General features: G+C 42.9%; 1 protein-coding gene across 2 annotated transcripts; it reads left to right on the forward strand.

The window, feature by feature from the left end:
- Positions 1–3,348: 3,348 nt before the first annotated feature.
- Positions 3,349–19,020, forward strand: LOC120747408 (folylpolyglutamate synthase, mitochondrial-like). Of its 2 annotated transcripts, none has more exons than XM_040053240.1 (15): positions 3,349–3,523; positions 8,236–8,364; positions 8,466–8,519; positions 9,751–9,815; positions 10,279–10,393; positions 11,051–11,128; positions 11,302–11,363; positions 12,681–12,783; positions 12,860–12,937; positions 13,016–13,163; positions 16,431–16,517; positions 16,597–16,747; positions 16,881–16,956; positions 17,056–17,122; positions 17,826–19,020. In XM_040053240.1, exons 1-15 carry the CDS (start codon positions 3,374–3,376, stop codon positions 18,200–18,202), a joined length of 1,740 nt encoding a protein of 579 aa, XP_039909174.1. In that variant the 5' UTR covers positions 3,349–3,373; the 3' UTR covers positions 18,203–19,020. The 2 variants fall into 2 exon arrangements, with proteins under 2 accessions (XP_039909174.1, XP_039909175.1); XM_040053241.1 differs by having other exon boundaries at positions 16,434–16,517.
- Positions 19,021–20,597: the final 1,577 nt, after the last annotated feature.

Genomic DNA, 20,597 nt, shown 5'->3' on the forward strand with positions numbered 1-20,597 from the left:
ATCTGAAAGAAAAGAAACAACAAGCTAATTTATGATTCACGTGTTTTTTTTTTATACTTAAAACAGCAACAACAAACACTGAAGTTTGTCTGTGAAGGTTCTCAGTCATCTAGGTCATTGTAGTCTAAGGAGCTTGGAATTAAAAGCATCTAAATTTCTTTAAGTTTTCTTGAAGACGTTTCACCTCTCATCTGAGAACCTTCTTCAGTTCTAAGAGCAACTGGTGGAGAGTCCCAGATTTCAAGCCCTATGGGAGTGTACCCAAGAGGGTCATGGACCCCTATTGATTCTCTACCTAATCACATGAGCCAAGGTGTGAAAACGGGTGTGGTCACAATCAGCCAAGGTTTCGGGTGAGCTCATTTTGAAACCTAGCCCCATCCTATCAAGTGATTTCCTGAGGTCAAATGGCTGTATGTGAGTGGGCGTTAAGGCATCTGGGAAGGGATCTCAAAACTGGATTACAGATGGCAGACAGTTGGTGTCGTAAACCACCGCCTCTGTTCAAAGATGGTCGCTCACAGTGGACATAGATGGCTTCTTTCACTCCTCTTTCAAACCATCTGTCCTCTCTGTCCAAAACGTGAACATTGGCATCCTCAAGTGACCTTTGTCCTTTAGATGCAAATGGACAGCCGTGTCTTGTCCCGTGGAGGTGGCTCTTCTTTGTTGTGCAATGCGTTTATGAAGTGGCTGTTTGGTCTCTCCAATGTAGAGGTCTAAGCACTCCTCACTACATTGTACAGTCTATACTACATTATTAAATTTGTGTTTAGGAGTTTTGTCTTTGGGATCAACCAGTTTTTGTCTGAGTGTGTGTTGAAATTTATGTTTTTATCCACAAATCAAAACCAACAAAGTAGAATCCTTCACTGTTCACATCAACTCTGTGGATAAAAACAAAGTTCACCAGGGAAGACACAAAAGACAACAGTTTGCCATTTCTGGACTGCACTGTGCACATTGAGGAGAATGGAAACCTCAACATGTTTGTTCTAAAACATTTGTTTTAGAACAAAAATGGAAGCCACCTTCTTCCCCTTCTCCCACCACCAGTCATCAGATTTGAAAAACTAAATAATTCGTTTTTTTAGTCTTCACTGTCAGATCAGTCATTTAGGTCAGAATCTTAGTATATTTCTGTCTCACCTCGCAGGGGAAACAGCATCATGTATATATTTTCATATATTGTAGTCCCAAACTCCTGAATTTTATTACAAAACGATGGCATATGTACATAAGACTTATACAGCAGTATTATATATAATCTGTATGGTGTCCAATAAAAGCAATGCGCAATCTTAAAGTGAAGAAATTGTATCCCTTGCATCATGGGAAAGTATTTGAATGTTTCTAAATATCCTTTCCCACTCTTTTATTATCCCATTTCAAACTTAAATGACAGTCCCAGGTCTTCTTGAGAGCTAAAAGCTTCATTACCCAGTTTCTGAATCGCCAGAGAAATACACAAAGTACTTTATCAAAGAGACTGTGCATGGGTGATAATGGAGGCAAATGAGGCTGTTAAGTGCACAGTCGTTAAGTGCAGGCCGTACTGAAGCAGAGCTGGAGGTTAACTGCATAATAATAAACAGGATTTTAGGTTCTCCCGACCCCACCCACCATCAACCAGCCTCTGCAGTATGTAAACAAGATTATTTTGTAATCCCATCACACCTCCCAAATAAGAAAGGGGGATCCTTAGGAGTGATGTAATGACTGGTACCTATTTTTAAGATGTTAACAATCTCAGCCACTGATGAGTTTAGTGCTGCCCAGCAAAAAGAAAATGTGTGTAGTAATGGATCAGTGTTTGTGCTTCTAACAAGATCCAAAACAAATGCTTTACCCCAAAATGATCTAAAGTTGTTTTTAAAGCTTTTATGACCTGAAAGTTACTTCTAGCAGACACATTTTAACAGAGACAAATTATTCAAAGGATCCCCACTGAAAACGTGTTTTTGACCTTTCGATTCCTTTTTAAAGAAAGGCGGTGAATAACTGTTCACCAGGGTTTAGCCCTAAATTTAAGGGTAAATTCTTAGAAAACAGACATAACTGTAAACGTTTGATCAAAACTATGATTTACCACCACATGGGGGCGCACTCCGCACCAAACCGGACTGTTTGATAAATTAATAAACGTGAAAATACAAACCAAGACATTCTGACGACCGCAAAGCTGCAAAAATGCTCATGTAAATTAATAAATAATGATTATGTGTTATAATGTAAACATATCTCAAATTAATTTAAGGGGAAAATAACTCCAGTGTGTTTTTCAGAAGGTTAAATTTGTTCAGCCATCCATGGTTGGTTTACTGTTAGAATACCTGCACTTATGTTTTCGTCTTCATTATTTACAGGAAAGTATTTGAAAGCCTCCGATTCTGATTCTGAACAAACCTTAGAGAAGTAATAAAAGGTAATAATTCTGCTATCTTGGATTAAAGCTGCACATATTATTCCAGAGATAAACAGTTTGCATTCAAATTAAAGCTCAGTCCTGAGAATTCATGGCGTCAAAGGTAAATCTCATTCAGGATTGTGAAGTTTTCCTCTTTCACTTTATAGGAGGGAAGGGAAGAAATGTGCTCTTAAACCCCTAACCTTAATCTTCCACATAATGCTTTTCAGTTATAGGTTAGATTTCCCCGCAGGACATTTCTGTTTCTGGTAAAGTTCTGCTAAAGTTTGGACATTTAGTGGCACAAAAATCTGTTATTAGGGGCGATCGTGGCTCAAGAGTTGGCAGTTCATCTTGTAATCGGAAGGTTGCCGGTTCGAGCCCCGGCTTGGACAGTCTCGGTCGTTGTGTCCTTGGGCAAGACACTTCACCCGTTGCCTACTGGTGGTGGTCAGAGGGCCCGGTGGCGCCAGTGTCCGGCAGCCTCGCCTCTGTCAGTGCGCCCCAGGGTGGCTGTGGCTACAATGTAGCTTGCCATCACCAGTGTGTGAATGGGTGGATGACTAAAGCGCTTTGGGGTCCTTAGGGACTAGTAAAGCGCTATTTAAATACAGGCCATTTACCATTTATTGCTGTTTTCAGTGAGTCTCAGGTCCCGACAAATTATGGAGCTGGGATGGCTATTATTATTCTTTTTTATATTGGAGACACTGAAAAACATCCACCAACTTTCACTGTTGCAGGATTGTTTTAGATACTGATCTAATCTCAGGTTCTGAAAATGTATTGTTTTTTTATTGTTCGATCTTTGTCGGAGTATTTGTGTGTTTTATTTCTTTGCGTTTTCATGTTTTTTTAAAAAAATAATAAATGAGTAAAAATGACGGGGCGTGTTCTGACGTCATTACGCTTGAAAAACGAGCCTTCCATATTTGGTGTCGCCTTCCTGGGACACCTCCACGCTTCATGATGCTGTGCATGTCGCGCATGCTACGGCGGGGCTCGGCCTTCGCCGCGCGGCTTGCACGGCGGGATCGGGCACTCAGTTTGGCGGGTCTTTCGTGCCGGCACTACAGCACCGAGACGGCTCCTCACATCCCGGGAATGGAGTACCAGGTATGCTGCGTGACCGCCGCCGTTCGTGCTCCAGCCGGCTAACGAGCTAGCTAACTGAGCAGCGAGACTGTTTCCCAAAGTTTGGAGGTAGTTTTCGGGCTGATTGGAGTTTGATGGAATCATGGCTGACAGGCTGCCCAGTCTCGGCTGTTACACGCTTGCTTGGACAGCTATTAACAGCTCGCGTATGTCAGTAGTGTGTCAGTGGCTAAAAGTCTGCGCTGGCACGTGCTGTGGTATTTCTGTGTAGCCATGTTATTTCTGTTAGTTTGACTCGTGCCATGCTCACCTCACTTTTTCCTGGATGAACTCAGGTATTTTTGATGTTTCCTGTAATATTAATGGGAATTTTCCGCAGTTTCAGAACTGGGTCTGTCAGAGCCGTCCGCAGTCTACTTTATGCAAAATTGGGGAGGCAAGACCCTTTTATCTCCTCGTGCTACTGCTTTCACGAGCATTTGGCACATAAAATTTTACACATGGCGTCCATCATGGGTTTCCTGCGGCCAGATATTAAAGAGACTCAATGAATGAGTTCATTGTCACTGCAACAAAATTACCTTTAAGGATTTTCTGAGTCTGTTTCAACTGTAGACTGTATGTGAAAGATGGAAGTAGTTGTCCATTGACCTCTTGGTGTTGTTATGAAACTCGGCAGGCTCAGGGTGGATCAGACTGCCTGCTCTTTGGTTTATGATCGACGAGGCGCATATCCTGTTTTAGGCTCCACTGTGACTGTAATAATGAGCATAATTCATAAAATAAACACGTTTTCTTCTGTAAGACTTTAGACTCCTGATTGGCCCAGTAAACTGATCAGGAATGTGTTCACTGCCGTCACAAATCAATTAATGCTGGTTTATACACAACCAGAGGAGTCGGCACCTGGTGGTGATCAAACAAGGTTTAAGGCACTTCTGTATTGGTCTCACTTTCTAGATTGATTTTAGACACGATCTGTCATAATTCTACAGAAATAATTGCTTAAAAATCGATTTTTATTAAGCAAATAAACTTAAATATACTTTTTGTAGTTGCCCTCTGGAGGTTTAAATAATTTGGACAGTTCAGATGTTTCCAGATGTGTGCTGCTATAAATTAAAACCCTCTATAAATTTTTTTACAAAAGAATTTAACAGAATATGAAGAAATGGCTGCTATGACTTCATATCTTTTTTTTTTTTTCTGCCTAAATGAGTGGACCAAACCACTCTGATTCATACAAGGGTGGAGTTCATTTTAAGTAATTAAGTGTTTTGTTTTCCATCTGTCACCTTTGACCCAGAAGCCTGTAACCACTGAGATTACACCCATGCCTGCAGCTAAACAAAAGATTTCTCTTTACATTTCTGATCCACTGCTGGGCTCGGCTCCCTGGGATTCACACCTATTTTTTGTTTTGTTTTTTGTTTTTTCAGAAAACAACAACACACCTGAGTTATAGGAGACACCACCTGGTGGTGGTATGGAAGGGTGTCTGGTAGCTGTTTTTTGAAAGGCTCGAATGCTGTTAACTGTCTCCTGTGGCAGTTTTGAAACATTCACACGTTCTTCTTCATCTGTCTTTACCTCTTGTTGCTTTAAGCTGTCAGAACTCCTCCACACCTACTTTTCACAACGCCTGTGCTTTGGACTCTGGCCAGGAGAACAGTTCATTTGCATGCAGAAGTGAAAAAGAAATGTGGCGTCTGTGAGACAGGGAAATGACACGGAGTGAAAGCTTTTCGAAGAAAGCAATGGTTGGAGTCATAAACGTGTTTGTGTTGGTGGTGGATGGGAGCATACCTAGGGCTGGGCTATATCATACCGTTCACGGTAATACCGATGTAATGTTGGGCAACGATAGGAAAATGAAATATCGCGATAGAACATAGGTAAAACGCGCGTGCGCAGTGCCTTTGTTTACATAAGCACATGGCAGCGACGCAGAATGAGAAGAGCGAAAGTGGATCGTTGAATGAAACGGATGAACCAGAATTGGTTTGTAAAAATGCTGCAACTTCAGTGGTGTGGAACTGGTTTGGCTTTCGTCCCAGATACACAACAAAGCACTATTTTTGGTAGAGCATGCCAGCGGGGCGTCGTTATTGCCGTATTTATTTTTTTTTTTTTGGAAAATATGGCACACTTAAAATCAATCCTTTGATTTTTCTCAAACTCAGTGCCCCTTATAATCCCGTGTGCCTTATGCATGAATTCTGGTTGTGTTTACTGACCTCGAAACGATTTTATGTCGTACACGGCGCTCGAAAATCTGTCAAATGTTTCAGTATGACTTTGCTTGATGGATTGTCGGAGCATTACGGCTATTGTAGGCAGGAGCCTCGCGGAGTGATACGTACCGTGCTTCAACATAATATTATGTTGAAGCAGCAATATTACATAATATTACATAATATTACATAATATTGTGTGTGTTTTTAAGTTTTTTAGATATTGTACATGGTTATGCTGAGGATATGTCGGCCAGTTTCCACTGGAAATGCCTTTTGGTTAAACTGTCAGCAAGGAATTTGCATTTGCACTGTTAATTTTTTTTTATATAACTTTAATGCACTTTAAAAAAGCTGCTTGTTTAAGTGAAAATACATTGATGGTTGTTTTCTTTTGTTTTCTTTTGCACTAATAAAGTTCAGGAGTTGTAAAGCATTTTGTCTAGTGTCAATTATATCGTCAGTTATATCGTTATCGCAAATTTTCAAATGTATGTTGTGATAAATATTTTTGGTCATATCGCCCTGCTCTGAGCATACCTGCTACAAAAGGTGATCAAACGTTATCAAACTGGAGCCAGTGATCTAACCATGGATATAGACAGGACAGCATAAGAGCAATCGTGAGCTGTAAGACTTCATTCTGCTTAATTTCCAGCATTTCTGCTATTTCTGTGTCTGATTTATATTTATTGGTTTTAAAGTGGAAGGCGTGAGATGTCAGATGCTGTGAATCACTGTCTTTTAAAAGTACTGGCTTTTATCTTATTTTTATTTTTAATTGAGTGTTTGAACTCTCATACAGAGGAATTGGGTAAATGGGATTGCGGATACATGCTGAAGTTTCGCCGTGTTTATATGACGTTTCAGTTGTAAATTGAGAAATCTGTGGTTGTTTTTATTTGCATATCTCAATAACAGTTCATCCGATCTGCCTTAAACTTGGCTGTTTAGTTTTCAGGGTCTCGGCAAACTCGGCGCTGAGATTGAAGTCATTGAGCTCTCATAATCTAAGGAGCTTGGAAAGAAAGTTCTGATGGCTTTATTTTTATTTTTTTATCATTAGGGTGGCTGCTGCCTGCTCCACTCTGTGTGTAGGGGGAGGGACTCACCTGTTAGGACTCAAACTGACATTAATCCATTCCTGAAATTTTAACTCCCAAAGTTTAACTGATAAGATTTGGATACTGAAGCTGTCATTAATTCTGCTTACAGGTCTGACTATTTCATAGATTCCTGCATTGATTCCTGATCAAAGCAAACATTTATCTCTAAAGGCAAAGAGATTTGAAATGATGTCAGAACACTCTCCAGCTCTGATTAAAGGAATGAGTTGTTAGACATGTGAATCTGATGGAGTGGACAGTTTGAAGCTGACTCTTCATTCCCATCCCATCTTCTAAATCCAGTCAGATCACAGCTCAGAAAATATCGTCACGTTGAATATTTGCTTTTGTAACAAATTATTTATGAACAGAATTCTTGTCATTGCTCCCGTGAGTCTCATGGGCTTTTTTTGGGTTTTTTAAAACAAACTCAGTCTGGTCTGAGTAATCAGAATCAGACTGAGCTTTCCAGATTTTCATGAGCCTGCCAGTTGTTTAGCTAGATTAAATTGATTTCAAAGAACTTGAGAACAGGAATAACTGCTGGCTGCTTGAATAATCACTTATAAAAGAAAGCTTATATTGACCTGCTGCAGCTTCTTCTGGTGCAAACAGTTGTTACATGAACGTACCTGAAAGTACAGCTGGACCCTGGTTCAACTTTAGTTGATATCACTTCAACACAAAACGTAAACATTTTGCACATAAACTGAATGAGAAGAAACAGCAGCTCTGACTTTAACTTCAGTTCATTTTGAATATGTGAGATATTTTTCGTTTTCATATATGAGACTGCTGAAACCTGTAAGATGGATCTGGCATGAGAAGAGGCTTAACATGTTGCCCAGATGAAGACGGGTGGCTGATGTAATATAGAATAAATAATACTGTGGCCATGTTTTGATTCTTGTAATTTCCATGTTCACGAGTCCACTTGGGCCAGAGTGATGCAAATTTCATCATCAGACATCAACCATGTGGACTTATTTGTGAAGAAGCAGCTTTACACTGCGCCAGCTACTGCCAGTGTCCACGGTGAAGCATGAGCTAAGCATTAGACCCCGCCCACACCCCCACATGCCGCAGGTATCTCTGTTACAGAGTGACAGAAGAGCTGCTGTTGTGCTGCTCATCAGTGGTTAGCTGGTCTCAGCCGGTTTGCTTCACAGGTGTTGTTGGGCTGGTGGTTACACCTCTGACTCTCACTGACCGTCTCAGCATGAAAGATTTCTTGGCTCTGCTCGTGTGAAAGTGTCATTTTTACCTTCTGACATGTGCAGAGGAAACAAAGCATCTGTCACTCTCTAAGTCAGACTGATCCTCATCCTTTCATTCAGAAACTCTTTCCTGCAGATTATTGATTCCATCCTCAAACATTTTTCTTTCACCTCAGGACGCCATTTGCACTCTGAACACGCTGCAGACAAATGCCAGCGCCTTGGAGCAGGTACGACGAGAGCGCAGCAACCCTCAGCTGCAGCTGAACGCCATGAGAGGCTTCCTGGAGCGAGCCGGCCTCACGGTGAGCCAATCAGGGCGGAGAAAACATTTAGAATTACAAACAGTGTCATAGTAGATATGGCCTTCAGTGTTATCTGACGTGTGTGTCTGTGTGTGTCAAAGGTGGACGAACTCGACCATCTCAATATCATTCACGTGACTGGAACAAAGGGCAAGGTGAGCTGATGTGTGTTACATAACTGTATGAAGATGAGTATTTCTTTAGCGCTATGTTTTATTGTTCTTGTATATCAGTCTCCCTCAATACTCAATCATATCTTGAAATCAGATTTAGGTCTGAGATAAAGAGGCAGCCTTGTACAAACACACCCTGTAATTGGACTTATCTTAAAAATAACTCTATAAAATATGTATAACAGTGGGGGGAAATAACCCTCAAGGGGGAAAAAAAGACAAATTTAAATGGATGAAGTAAGATCCAGGAGCTCAATAATATAAAATGCTATGGAAAAAAAAAAAAAATAGAATTTATGCATAAAGATCATGTCGCTATTTATCAGTTATGGAAAAAATGGAACAACTTACAATGTTAAACTTTAAAAATAAATGCAATAAAATATATGTAAATACAATAATAAAGTCATGTAAATGGGGGGGAAAGTGCAATAAAAAATAATTTAATATGATTAAGTTGCAAAAATTATTTAAGAATTATTTTTCCCCTGTAAAACATAATGGGTACAGTCAGACAAAAGGATGTAGCAAAAAGTATACAAGTTATAATTTATGTATGCAATTTTTTTTTTATTTTATTTTTTTTATTTTGAATTTGTTCATTTTTTTTAATGGTTTAAACAGGTTTAATTTAATTAGTATAAAACTAAGTAAAAAGTTTGATTTTTAGCAGGAAAACATAGTAAAAGTGATGAGTTTGTAACATTTTGATATTTCCTGACTCACAGAGATGGTGAGGGACACAATTTCATACATTTCCTGGATTGCTTTCTCCGTTCAGTTAAATTTGCTCAGTCATTCAGATGTTTCTGTTGTTTTTGGTACGTTTCCTGACTCTAAAACTCTGAATTCATGAGCATAAGCAGGCCTCATCTGTCTGCACACACCAACAGGATGTGATGCCAAAGGTTTACTGACAGTGCGAGTCCCATCAAGCCCTGCAGATCTTTGTCGGGCTTGTAGTGATGTGTGGGACTCTGTTTAACCTCGCTGTCGTCTGTCCCGTCAGCGCCGAGCTCTCGTTATGCAACTTGAGAGCAGAAGGTCAAACAAACATGTTGGCAAATGTGTATTCATTAACCAGCTTGGTCGAGGGTGCTTTCAGACTTCACTTTTTATTTATAAATTTATTTATTTATTTTAGAGGACATTTTCAACAAAGTGCTGTTCTGTCCCGATGGAAAAACCCAGTGATGACTGTTTTGTCTTTCAGGGCTCGACATGCGCGTTCACTGAGCAGATTTTAAGAAATTATGGCTTCCGCACAGGATTTTACAGGTAAACTCAAATCTAACTTTTATTCTTATTTTTTGACTTGAAGCATCCACCATGTAAGATTAAAGATGTGTTGCAGCTTTTTGGGATGTACACACAAGATTTAATAAGAAATAAAATCCATAATCAGCCATGAAGGATCACTGCCCTTTCCCTCCCAAACTGCAGAGCTGGTCCAGATCGTAAAGTGTGAACAACATCCACATGTTTTTTTTTTTTTTTTGGTTTTTTTTTTTTTGGTTTTTTTTGTTTTTGTTTTTTTGGAGAGACATACACACCTCTCCAAAAAAAAAAAAAACAAAAAGAGAAAATGGAAAGGAAAATGAAGTTGGTGACCATTTGTGAGCTCCTCTGAAGCTCTTTAAAATGTGATCATATTGATGATGCGGGGGGGTGCAGGTGTGTAATGTAGGTTCGACTGGTTGTGTTGAAGTGTTTGTGTCTGAAGCTGCGCGTTTGTGTGCAGCTCTCCACATCTGGTGCAGGTCAGGGAGAGGATTCGGATCAACGGACAGCCAATCGGGAAAGACCTCTTCACTAAATATTTCTGGCAGGTTTACGGGCGACTCGATGAAACAAAGGTGGGTCTGAAAACGGGAGCGCAGACAGTCACTGACCATAGTGTGTGTGTGTGTGTGTGTGTGTGTGTGTGTGTGTGTATAATCTGTGTCACAGGTTGTAATTGAGTTGGTTTTAAAATGAGGCTCCTCGCGTCAGGATGAGCGTGAGCCTCATGTGACGGGCAGCACGTGTCGGTCACGTTACCGCCCCTCAGTTCAACCCTTTAATGCACGCAGCTGCAGGTTTCCCACAGAATCAGAAAAGCAGTTTTATTTATTTCATTTAATTTTGTCCTTTTAATTTTTGCTTTTTTAAAAACTCCTAGTTCTTATTTCAGATAAGTGTTTTTCTCCATCTGCTGGTCCCTGCCAAGGTTATTATAGATGATGATGATGATGATGATGATTATTATTCATTCTGATTATTATAGGTTGTGTTCTGTGTTAAATAGCCAAGATTTTCCATAATACGACCTGTCTCCCCATGTGATGTCTGTGCTGTGTATGTAAGGTCGGGGGGGGGGGGGGGGGGGTCCCATTTCGCTGCAGGGCAACTTGCATGTGACAAAGGCTTTCTTGACTTGACTTGAAGATTAGAATTATGGATCAGAAAGTTCATTATTTTATCTTTTGGCTGTAATCAGGCAGTCTTGGTCTTTCTCTCTTCGATCCCCTCAGGATGCCCACGGAGGGACGATGCCGGCGTATTTCCGCTTCCTCACAATCTTGGCCTTCCATGTCTTCCTCCAAGAGAAGGTAACTCCAGAGACAGCCAATAAACACACTTAAAAAAAATTATTCCTCACTTAAGTGGTATTAATGTGCCTTAAATACAGACACCTGTGCAGTTTCCTTTGTCAGTGAAGTTTAAAGCTCAGATTTACTCCTGGTGTTTTCTTTGGATCTAAACAGCTCTTGTCTTTGCTCAGGTGGATTTAGCTGTGATTGAAGTTGGTATAGGCGGCGCGTACGACTGCACCAACATCATAAGGTGAGATTCTTCATTGAAACTTGAGTTTCAGTGAAACTCATACAAGAGTATAATACAGGCCACAGGGAGTTTTTGTTTCTAGCACAAACTGAGCACTTGTAAAATGGGCCCACTGCCAGGCTCATGGTGAATAAACATTAGCATGTGGTGCTATGGCTCTGATTGTGCACACTGGTGTGTACCTTTTGATAGAAAGGAATATGTGTGATACAGCGGTCCCTCGTTTATCGCGGGAGTTACGTTCTAAAAATAACCTGTGACAGGTAAAATCCAAGTAGTCAGCTTTATGTTTTACAATTATTATATATGTTTAAAGGCTGTAACACGCCTCACTACATACTTTATACACTGTTCTCAGACAGGCATCAACATTTTCACACGTTTCTCTCTTCTTTAAACTCTCTTAAAGTTCAAACCTTTGTAGAAAAATAAGGCCAGTATTATAAAACTAAAACGTTTCATCGACATAGTTGTGTTTGTTGGGGAGAAAACGTGCAAACATACAGTGCAGCACTTTGGGGTCACACTTCTAGCGATCGAAGATTTATGTAAATTTGACAAGCTGAACACATTCTGTACTGTACAGGAGACACGGCACGAGATTGACAATGGTCCACAAAAATCCGCAAAACAGCGAGGCTGCGAAAGGTGAACCGCGTTATAGCGAGGGACCACTGTATTTTGGATTTATGAAAGGTGGACATGGCTGCATTATCATGGTCTCATCTCTGCTTTGCAAAGTCCCTTTTTGAGATCTGTGTGGCTCTAACCAGAATCCCTGAGCACCGTGGTTGTGCTGTTTATGCCTTTTGGATTTTAATGCAGTTATCTAACAAAGAACATGGCTACCATGGAGTTAATTATGTCATCAGAAAATGAATGCCAAAATATTCCACCATCAGGAAGCCTCTGCAGCACACACATCTCTTGGTTTAACTATAGGAGTGTGTGCAGTCATGCAGGTAATATGCTTCTGACAAGAAATGCAAACGTGCAGCATTTTGTGCACTTGGTTTATTAGAACTGAACAACAGTGCAGTGAGCCTGAAGGTGAAATTAACACGTGATCGTGTGCAGTTTGAGTCCTAATCTAAAGGCAGTGAGTGCCACAGACCTTAAAGAGACTTGGAGCAAAAATTGGGGGCAAAAAGTAGACTAGTCTTCATTTATATGGTTAGACTTCTTTTTCATGTGTTTATTATTAGCATTACTTTTACAATTCGTCTTTCATGAGGTAGAATAAAAAACACTTTATAGTCGCTTGAAAAACTTTGAGGCGCTTTTAACCAGCGTTTCTCGCCCTGTGCGGTTCCACAGGAGGCCGTGGGTGTGTGGCATCTCCTCTCTGGGCATAGATCACACTCAGATTCTCGGAGACACCGTCGAGAAGATCGCCTGGCAGAAAGGAGGCATCTTCAAGGTGTGTCTGTGGTTCAGCTTGAACCCGTTATTTCTTTTTAGTTCCTGTTTGTAACTCTGCATTATTGTGTTTGCAGCCTGGAGTCCCCGCCTTCACCGTCAGACAGCCAGAGGGCGCCACGCCCGTGCTCAAGGAGCGGGCCAAAGAGATCGGAGTAGGAGTCCACTTTCAGTCACATCACATACAAATGAAGCTTCAGTTTTATCTAACATGCTCTAACCTGTTGTCGCAGTGCCCACTGTGGGTGTGTCCACAGCTGGAGGACTACCAGGCAGAATGCGGACCTTTGCACCTGGGCCTTGCAGGGCAGCACCAGCGCTCCAACGCCTCCCTCGCCCTCCAGCTGAGTCACACCTGGCTTCAGAGGAGGTGCCTACCAGGTGTGATTAACGTTTATACATAAATCCTAAATATCCCAAATGTACATAAATTGAATACTGCCTGAGCCTCGAAACCATGTAGCTGAACCGTGATTTTCTTTTTTTTTTTTCTTCTTTTTTTTTTTTAAATTTTTTAAATGTAAAATCGGTGAGAGGAGTTGGTCTACATTGATGTCTGCTGCCTCACAGTAAACAGATCGTGCTGCTGTCACTCACTGAAGAGAGCACAAACAAAGAGCAGTGCTTCTGTGGCTGAGAGTAGCTAATGTCTGTTGTGCTTTCAAAAAAGTTGCTAAAGAAGTCAGAAAAATCTAAATAAAACTGACAAGGGTGAAGGGGGAACTTGAGGTTCACAGGGTGAGGACAGGTTTGCATGATGAGATCCACAGTATATAACTTACAGGGCTCGGATGTAAAGATCCTGCCTAAATCCCTGCCTGTATTTTAGCTCCATCTATCTATGACACTGCGTCCATCATGCTTCAGAGGAGATGGTGTGTTCAGGTTCACATGCAGTGTTATGTACCCACCACACACAGCGTTTGGAAGTGGGTCAAAAAATTCCTGCTTCCATGTGTTTGCTGTGCTCCCTTCATGGCTTGTTGCAAACGGGACTTTCTTTAGGGGTGTGAGTGAAGGGGTTAAGTGACGAGTGTTAATAGAAACCTGGCAGCTCAGTGCGCACTCGCAGAGCAGATACTGCACATGGAGCGGACATTCCCGGACTCTCTCATCATTGCTCTTGGGGACTTTAACAAAGCCAATCTGAGCCATGAGCTTCCCAAATACAAGCAGTATATTAAATGCCTGACCAGAGAGGAGAGGACATTAGACCACTGTTACAGCACGATCAGCGGGGCCTATCGCGCGGTGCCCCGCGCTTCACTCGGACTTTCTGACCACGTCATGATCCACCTGATCCCCGCGTACAGACAGAGGCTGAAGCTCTCCAAACCTGTCGTGAGGACTAAAAAACTGTGGAGCAACGAGGCTGTGGAGGAGCTTCGCACGTGTTTGGAGACCACAGACTGGGACACAATGAAGGCTGCTTCTAACAGCTTGGACGAGTTTACGGACACTGTCACCTCCTATATCCACTTCTGTGAGGACAGCATTGTGCCATCACGCACCAGGTTGAGTTATAACAATGACAAACCCTGGTTTACTCCTAAACTCAAAAAGCTGTGGCTGGAAAAGAGAAAGGCGTTCAGAAGCGGAGACAGGGACTGCTACAGAGAGGCCAAGTACAGGTTCACTAAAGAAGTGGACGTTGCTAAACATCAGCACTCTGAGAAGATGCAGCAGCAGATCTCAGAGAATGACTCGGCCTCTGTGTGGAAAGGTTTTAGGAATATCACCAACTACAAGCCTAAAACCCCCCACTCCACTGACGACTTGCTCTTGGCCAACACCCTTAACGACTTTTACTGCCGTTTTGACGAGCCATCAGGCAGCCTTCACACCTCCAACGGCCCCAACAATAGAGACACTTTGGACACTCATTCCCCCACCTCTCCCCCCTCCATAGAGCCATCACCACCATCAAACACTTCACCTACAACACCCCCCTCCTCACCCCACACAAAAGAGGATTTCACACCACCTCCTCCCACCACAACTCTTCATATTCATGAAGCAGATGTGAGGAAGCAGTTTAAGAGTCTGAATGCTCGAAAAGCTCCCGGCCCCAGACGGTGTGTCTCCTGCCACCCTCAGACACTGTGCAAACAAGCTGGCCCCAGTGTTTTCTGGCATTTTCAACTCCTCACTGCAGGCATGTCATGTGCCTGCCTGCTTCAAGTCCTCTACCATAATCCCTATCCACAAGAAACCTAGGATCACTGGACTAAATGACTACAGACCCGTGGCTCTGACATCTGTGGTCATGAAGTCATTTGAGCGCCTGGTTCTCTCCTATCTCAAGACCCTCACGGCCCCCCTCCTGGACCCCCTGCAGTTTGCATACAGAGCCAACAGGTCTGTAGATGACGCCATCAACATGGCCCTACACTTCATCCTGCAGCATCTGGACTCCCCAGGAACCTACGCCAGGATCCTGTTTGTGGACTTCAGCTCTGCCTTCAACACCATCCTTCCAGACCATCTCCGAGGCAAGCTTTCCCAGATGAATGTGCCTGATCCCATCTGCCGGTGGATCACTGACTTCCTGACGGACAGGAAGCAGCACGTGAGGCTGGGAAAGAATGTCTCGGACTCCCGGACCATCAGCACCGGCTCCCCTCAGGGCTGTGTTCTTTCTCCTCTGCTCTTCTCTCTGTACACCAACTGCTGCACCTCCACCCACCAGTCTGTCAAGCTAATCAAGTTTGCAGATGACACCACCGTTATTGGACTCATCTCGGACGGGGATGAGTCTGCCTACAGGAGGGAGGTTGAACGTCTGGTGTCCTGGTGCAGCCACAACAACCTGGTGCTGAATGCCCAGAAGACAGTGGAGATTATTGTGGACTTCAGGAAGCACACAGCTCCACTCCCCCCCCATCATCCTGACTGACACCCCCATCACCTCTGTGGACTCATTCCGCTTCCTGGGTACCACCATCACCCAGGACCTGAAGTGGGAGCCCACCATCACCTCCGTCATTAAGAAAGCCCAGCAGAGGATGTACTTCCTGAGGCAGCTGAAGAAATTCAACCTGCCAACACGGACAATGATGCAATTCTACACTGCAATCATCGAGTCCATCCTCACCTCCTCCATCACCGTGTGGTACGCTGGAGCCACTATCAGGGACAAACAGACTGCAGCGTGTTGTGCGCTCTGCTGAGAAGGTGATTGGCTGCAGACTCCCATCTCTGCAGGACCTGTACACCTCCAGGACACTGGGGCGTGCAGCTCGGATCTCAGCTGACCCTTCTCACCCTGGACACAGTCTGTTTGACCTGCTCCCCTCAGGCAGGAGGCTCCGGTCCATTCGCACCAGAACCTCTCGCCATAAGAACAGTTTCTTCCCCTCTGCTGTTGGACACATGAACAATAACCGTATGACTGTTCCCACCACTAACACATGACCCTACGCTGTGTTCACTGCATCATTCCATGTTTGCACTGATCACCACCTGCACTCATGTATATATCTATCTACGTAGCACTTTAATTCTTATTCTTATTTTTATTTTTTTCATGTCTATTTAAGCGTAATTTATGACAGTATGTTTGCACTGAAGCACCGCAGCAATTTCCTAATGTTGTAAACCTGCTCAACATTTGGCAATAAAACCCTTTCTGATTCTGTCCTCTCTCAGCAGATCACAGCTTTCCCGTCACCACTGTTGAAAACAACGGTACACTTCAGGCGCCTGCGTTCAGTCCCAGCCCCATCATGGTTAAAGGTGAGTCCTGCTGAGCCAGTCAGCTGCCATTACAACCAGATTGTCATTCAGTGAGGTAACTGTGTGTGTTTGCTCTCAGGGCTGGCAGATGCTAAGTGGCCCGGCAGGACCCAGACCCTGAAGCATGAAGAGGTGACTTACTTCCTGGATGGAGCTCACACCATGCGCAGCATGCAGGCCTGCGTTCAGTGGTTCAGAGAGACTGCAGCTGAGCACGAGAGGAGCGCCAGGTGAGCAAGACTTGTTAAACTGTGTGTCAAAGACCACCTCAGACAGCCACGCTCTCTTTAAATCCTAGAAGTGTTTCTACAGGAAGGTTTGTACTTCACATGCTGATTTGATGCCTCGACATGTTTGTTTTAGTGGAGCTGTGGCCAGAGTGCTGCTGTTCAACGCGACAGGAGAGAGAGACTCTGCTGCCATGCTGAAACTGCTGGTGGTGAGTACAGCTACTTTAATACGCACACATTCATGTAGAGAGGAACTGACCCCTATAAATAATTCTTCTGCCCCTTGTTTCTTTTTTTTTTTCTCTCAGACGTGTCACTTTGACTTTGCTGTCTTTTGCCCAAACATCACTGAAGCCATTGCTTCCTGTAACGCAGGTGAGTACTCTGAATGGGATGGAGTTTCTGAAAGGAGAATAAAGAAACTTCTCTCTCTCGATAGAGATACGTTCAGTCATTTTGTTCATAAGCAGCTTGAAACCACTCTGTTCAGGAAAGGGCTTCAAGGTTACTCCTAGTTGGCTTTCAAGGGGGAAAGTGTTAATGTTCACCTGCACAGTGGGAGTGAAACCTAACATGGCGCGTTCAGGAGTGACAGCCTGTGCATGCAGTTTGTTAATGATAAACATAATGATCGAGCATCAAGGTGTCCAAAAGAACACCAGGACTCACTAATCCGACTCTCGATCAGACCTCACATGTCTAGAACAGTCGGGTGAAAACGGGAGCTGATCTGGTGGTGCTGTTAGATCAGGTAGTGGGACATGATGCTGGACAGGCCTGGTGTAATCACATGGTATAGTGAGGATGCACTAGGAGTGTCTCAGTCCAGGAAACTGACTGGGACATAGGTGTGGAACATGGTCCACTCTATTGCCAGATGCCAGCGATAAAAGAAGCTGTTGAGGATAGTCTTAGTTGGCTTGTTGGACTCCGGAGGCTGCTGACAGCTAACGAGGGCCAAAAACAAAACTCAGGTGCAGGAAGTGTTCAGTAAGGTCATGGAGCAAGAATTTAGTCTTAACCTCTTCCTGCAGAGTTCTATACACAGGATTTATCGGACTTGTTGTTTCCTTCTCAGACCAGCAGAACTTCAACGTGTCAGTGGAGAACATGCTGACTCGCTGCTTGGACAACGAGAGGAGCTGGCGCCTTCATAACCGGCTGGGTGATGACGAAGGCACCCAGCTGCTGATCCAGGACAGTCTTCCTCGTTTACCTGAGCACAGAGGGGACACCTTGGTGTTCCCGTGCATCCTCAGCGCCCTCCAGTGGATCACGCAAGGCAGGGACTCTGTGCTGGCCGACCCGGCCAAGTCGACATTGCCGGTTAAACAGAGTGTCACGGCCAAAGCCGCTCCCCTCCGTGAGGCCGCCGAGATCCACGTCCTCATCACCGGAAGCCTCCACCTGGTGGGAGGAGCACTCAAACACCTGGACCCAGCTTCCTCTAAGTGACCATTTGCACATGTTTACACTACTGTGGGAAACTTACCTGGACAGAGGAAGGTTTTTCATGCTTTTAACATTTCAGACTTGGGGATTTGTTTCTCTGAGAGCTAATTATGAGGACTGAGGCAGCTCCAGCTTCACCCTGAGCCTTACAGCGCAGACGCTCCAGAGTGTCTTCAGTCTTACTTGAAGCCAGATGTGTTTACATGAGCTGTAGACGCTACAAACAGCTGAGCTGGTCAAACGGAATGATTTAAACTGCATTAATTGTTTCTGACCCTGTTGGGAATGTTTAATTATCACATTTCAGAGATCTTTAAAAATTGAGAAATATTTGCACATTTTCCTTTGTGTCACTTTGGTTGCACAGTGTGCTTCGTACATGTGGCCTCCTTTGTAAATGTGTGAATCCACCAGATTTATACATTTACAAAGGAGGCCACGAGTTTAAAATCAGTGTTGCGTTTCTACGTCTTATTTAAATGGGCCTTAATTTAACTTCATGGTCAGACTGTGACACATGCAGTTGGTGTATTTAAAGCTAAAAGGTTAAGACCTTCAGCCATATCCGTTCAGACTCTGACTTTTATGAGCACAAAATGAACATCGCTCTTTTAAGTTTCACCTGAAATTCACTTCTGTGGAAGCTCTACGATGGAATCCGCTCACATCTTTAAAAACTGAGCCGGTTAGTTTATGGAGACGTTGTGCCAACCATGGTTTAAAACTTTAGTGTCCTTCTTGGTCCTGCTGATGGGAAATGTTTTACAGACACAGTCCACGTCTCCGCAGTGTGATCCACAATAAAAATGGTTACAAAACAACACCTGTGAGCTGTCTCCTATTATTAATACAGACACACAATTAACTGATCTGAAATCAGCAGGTAGCTCATTCCAAAGAACAGGACCACTTGATACCGTATGCAAGGTTTGTGAATATACAACCTGTACATCAGTGATGTGCAGTGACTTTAACAGAAAAGTTAAGAGAGTAAGCCCCCCCCCACTACAGTTTAACAGGATGAACTAGACCATCTTGCTGCACTGAGCAGAAACATCTTTACCTTCACTGAAGAATTAGCGCAATTCTTAGAATTGGAGTACTAGAGGGTTTTGTTGTTTTTCTTTTTTCAAACACCATTCTGTCAGTCTGCCCCAGGGCAGCTGTGGCTACAACTGTAGCTGCCTCCACCAGTGTGTGAATGGGTGGATGACTGGGTGTGCAAAGCGCTTTGGGGTCCTTAGGGGGGACTAGTAAAAGCGCTATACAAATACAGGTCATTTACCATTTACTGAAAGAAAGAAATCACCATGAAAACACACACGTGTGTGTATATATGTATGTGTATATATGTATGTGTGTATGTGTATATATTATGACGCATTTGAAAAATGTCATAAAACCATATTCAACAAGAAGAAATGGGAGTGACACCAATTTTTTTTTTTTTTTTTTTTTTTTTTTTTTTGAGCATGCAATCAACTGAAACAAGCTTTTTACAGCTGATCAAAAGTTTAGGACCACACTTCCAAAAAAAAAACCCATAACCCCCCGCCCCCCCAAAAAACAGAAATCAAAGTTCCAAACATGAACTCAGGAATGAGTTGTCCATTTTTGTAAACTTATGCCATCCATCCCCAAAGGTTCTCGATTGGATTTAGATCAGGGGAACATGTAGGATGGTCCAAAAGAGTGATGTTATTCAGACTCAGAAGGGTAAATTAAATCAAACAGAAATAAATTACTAAAAACAACAAAGAAACTTCTTGGGGAGGTTTTTTTTCCCCCCCCAGGATTCATCCAGTTTGTCGGGTTAGAAATATGCCACATAGAGTAGAGATCTGTCAGTCACTATATGCCTCCACACCTTAAACACTATAACACACACATTCTTTACTGTGAAGTGAAGATATGTGTTTAAAAAAAAATGTCCTGGTGAAAGTCAACTTCTTTTCTCAACTAAAAGTGAAAAAGTACCGGCTCTGAAATGTACTCAAAGTAATTAAGTAAAAAGTAGCTGTTTAAAGGACAATGCTATCAGATATTATTATGCAAAGCTAACTGAACCTCATGCTGTATTAATGTAATAATAAAATAATATTAATGCATGGAAGTATAAGTGGGGTTCAGAAGGTGGAGGAACCCCAAGTTCAGTTGTAGTAGCTCAGTGTGGGGACAAGAATTGCTGCTCAATCATTTCTACTGTGAGCTCCAGCAGATGGTCTTAGTGCACAGCCTGTGATCACAGTTAAATTCAAAAATATTTCACAAGCTATCTGGGCTGATGTCCTTCCCCTACACTCACAGCATACAGTTAAATTCAGTGAGTGAATCTCATCATCAGCTTAAGTTTGAATTCATCTCTGCTGTGTAACCGAACTCTGACCAGGAGCTCAGA

This window comes from Simochromis diagramma, unplaced genomic scaffold, assembly GCF_900408965.1.
Source record: "Simochromis diagramma unplaced genomic scaffold, fSimDia1.1 OVJJ01000596.1, whole genome shotgun sequence".
Classification (NCBI taxonomy): Eukaryota; Metazoa; Chordata; class Actinopteri; order Cichliformes; family Cichlidae; genus Simochromis; species Simochromis diagramma.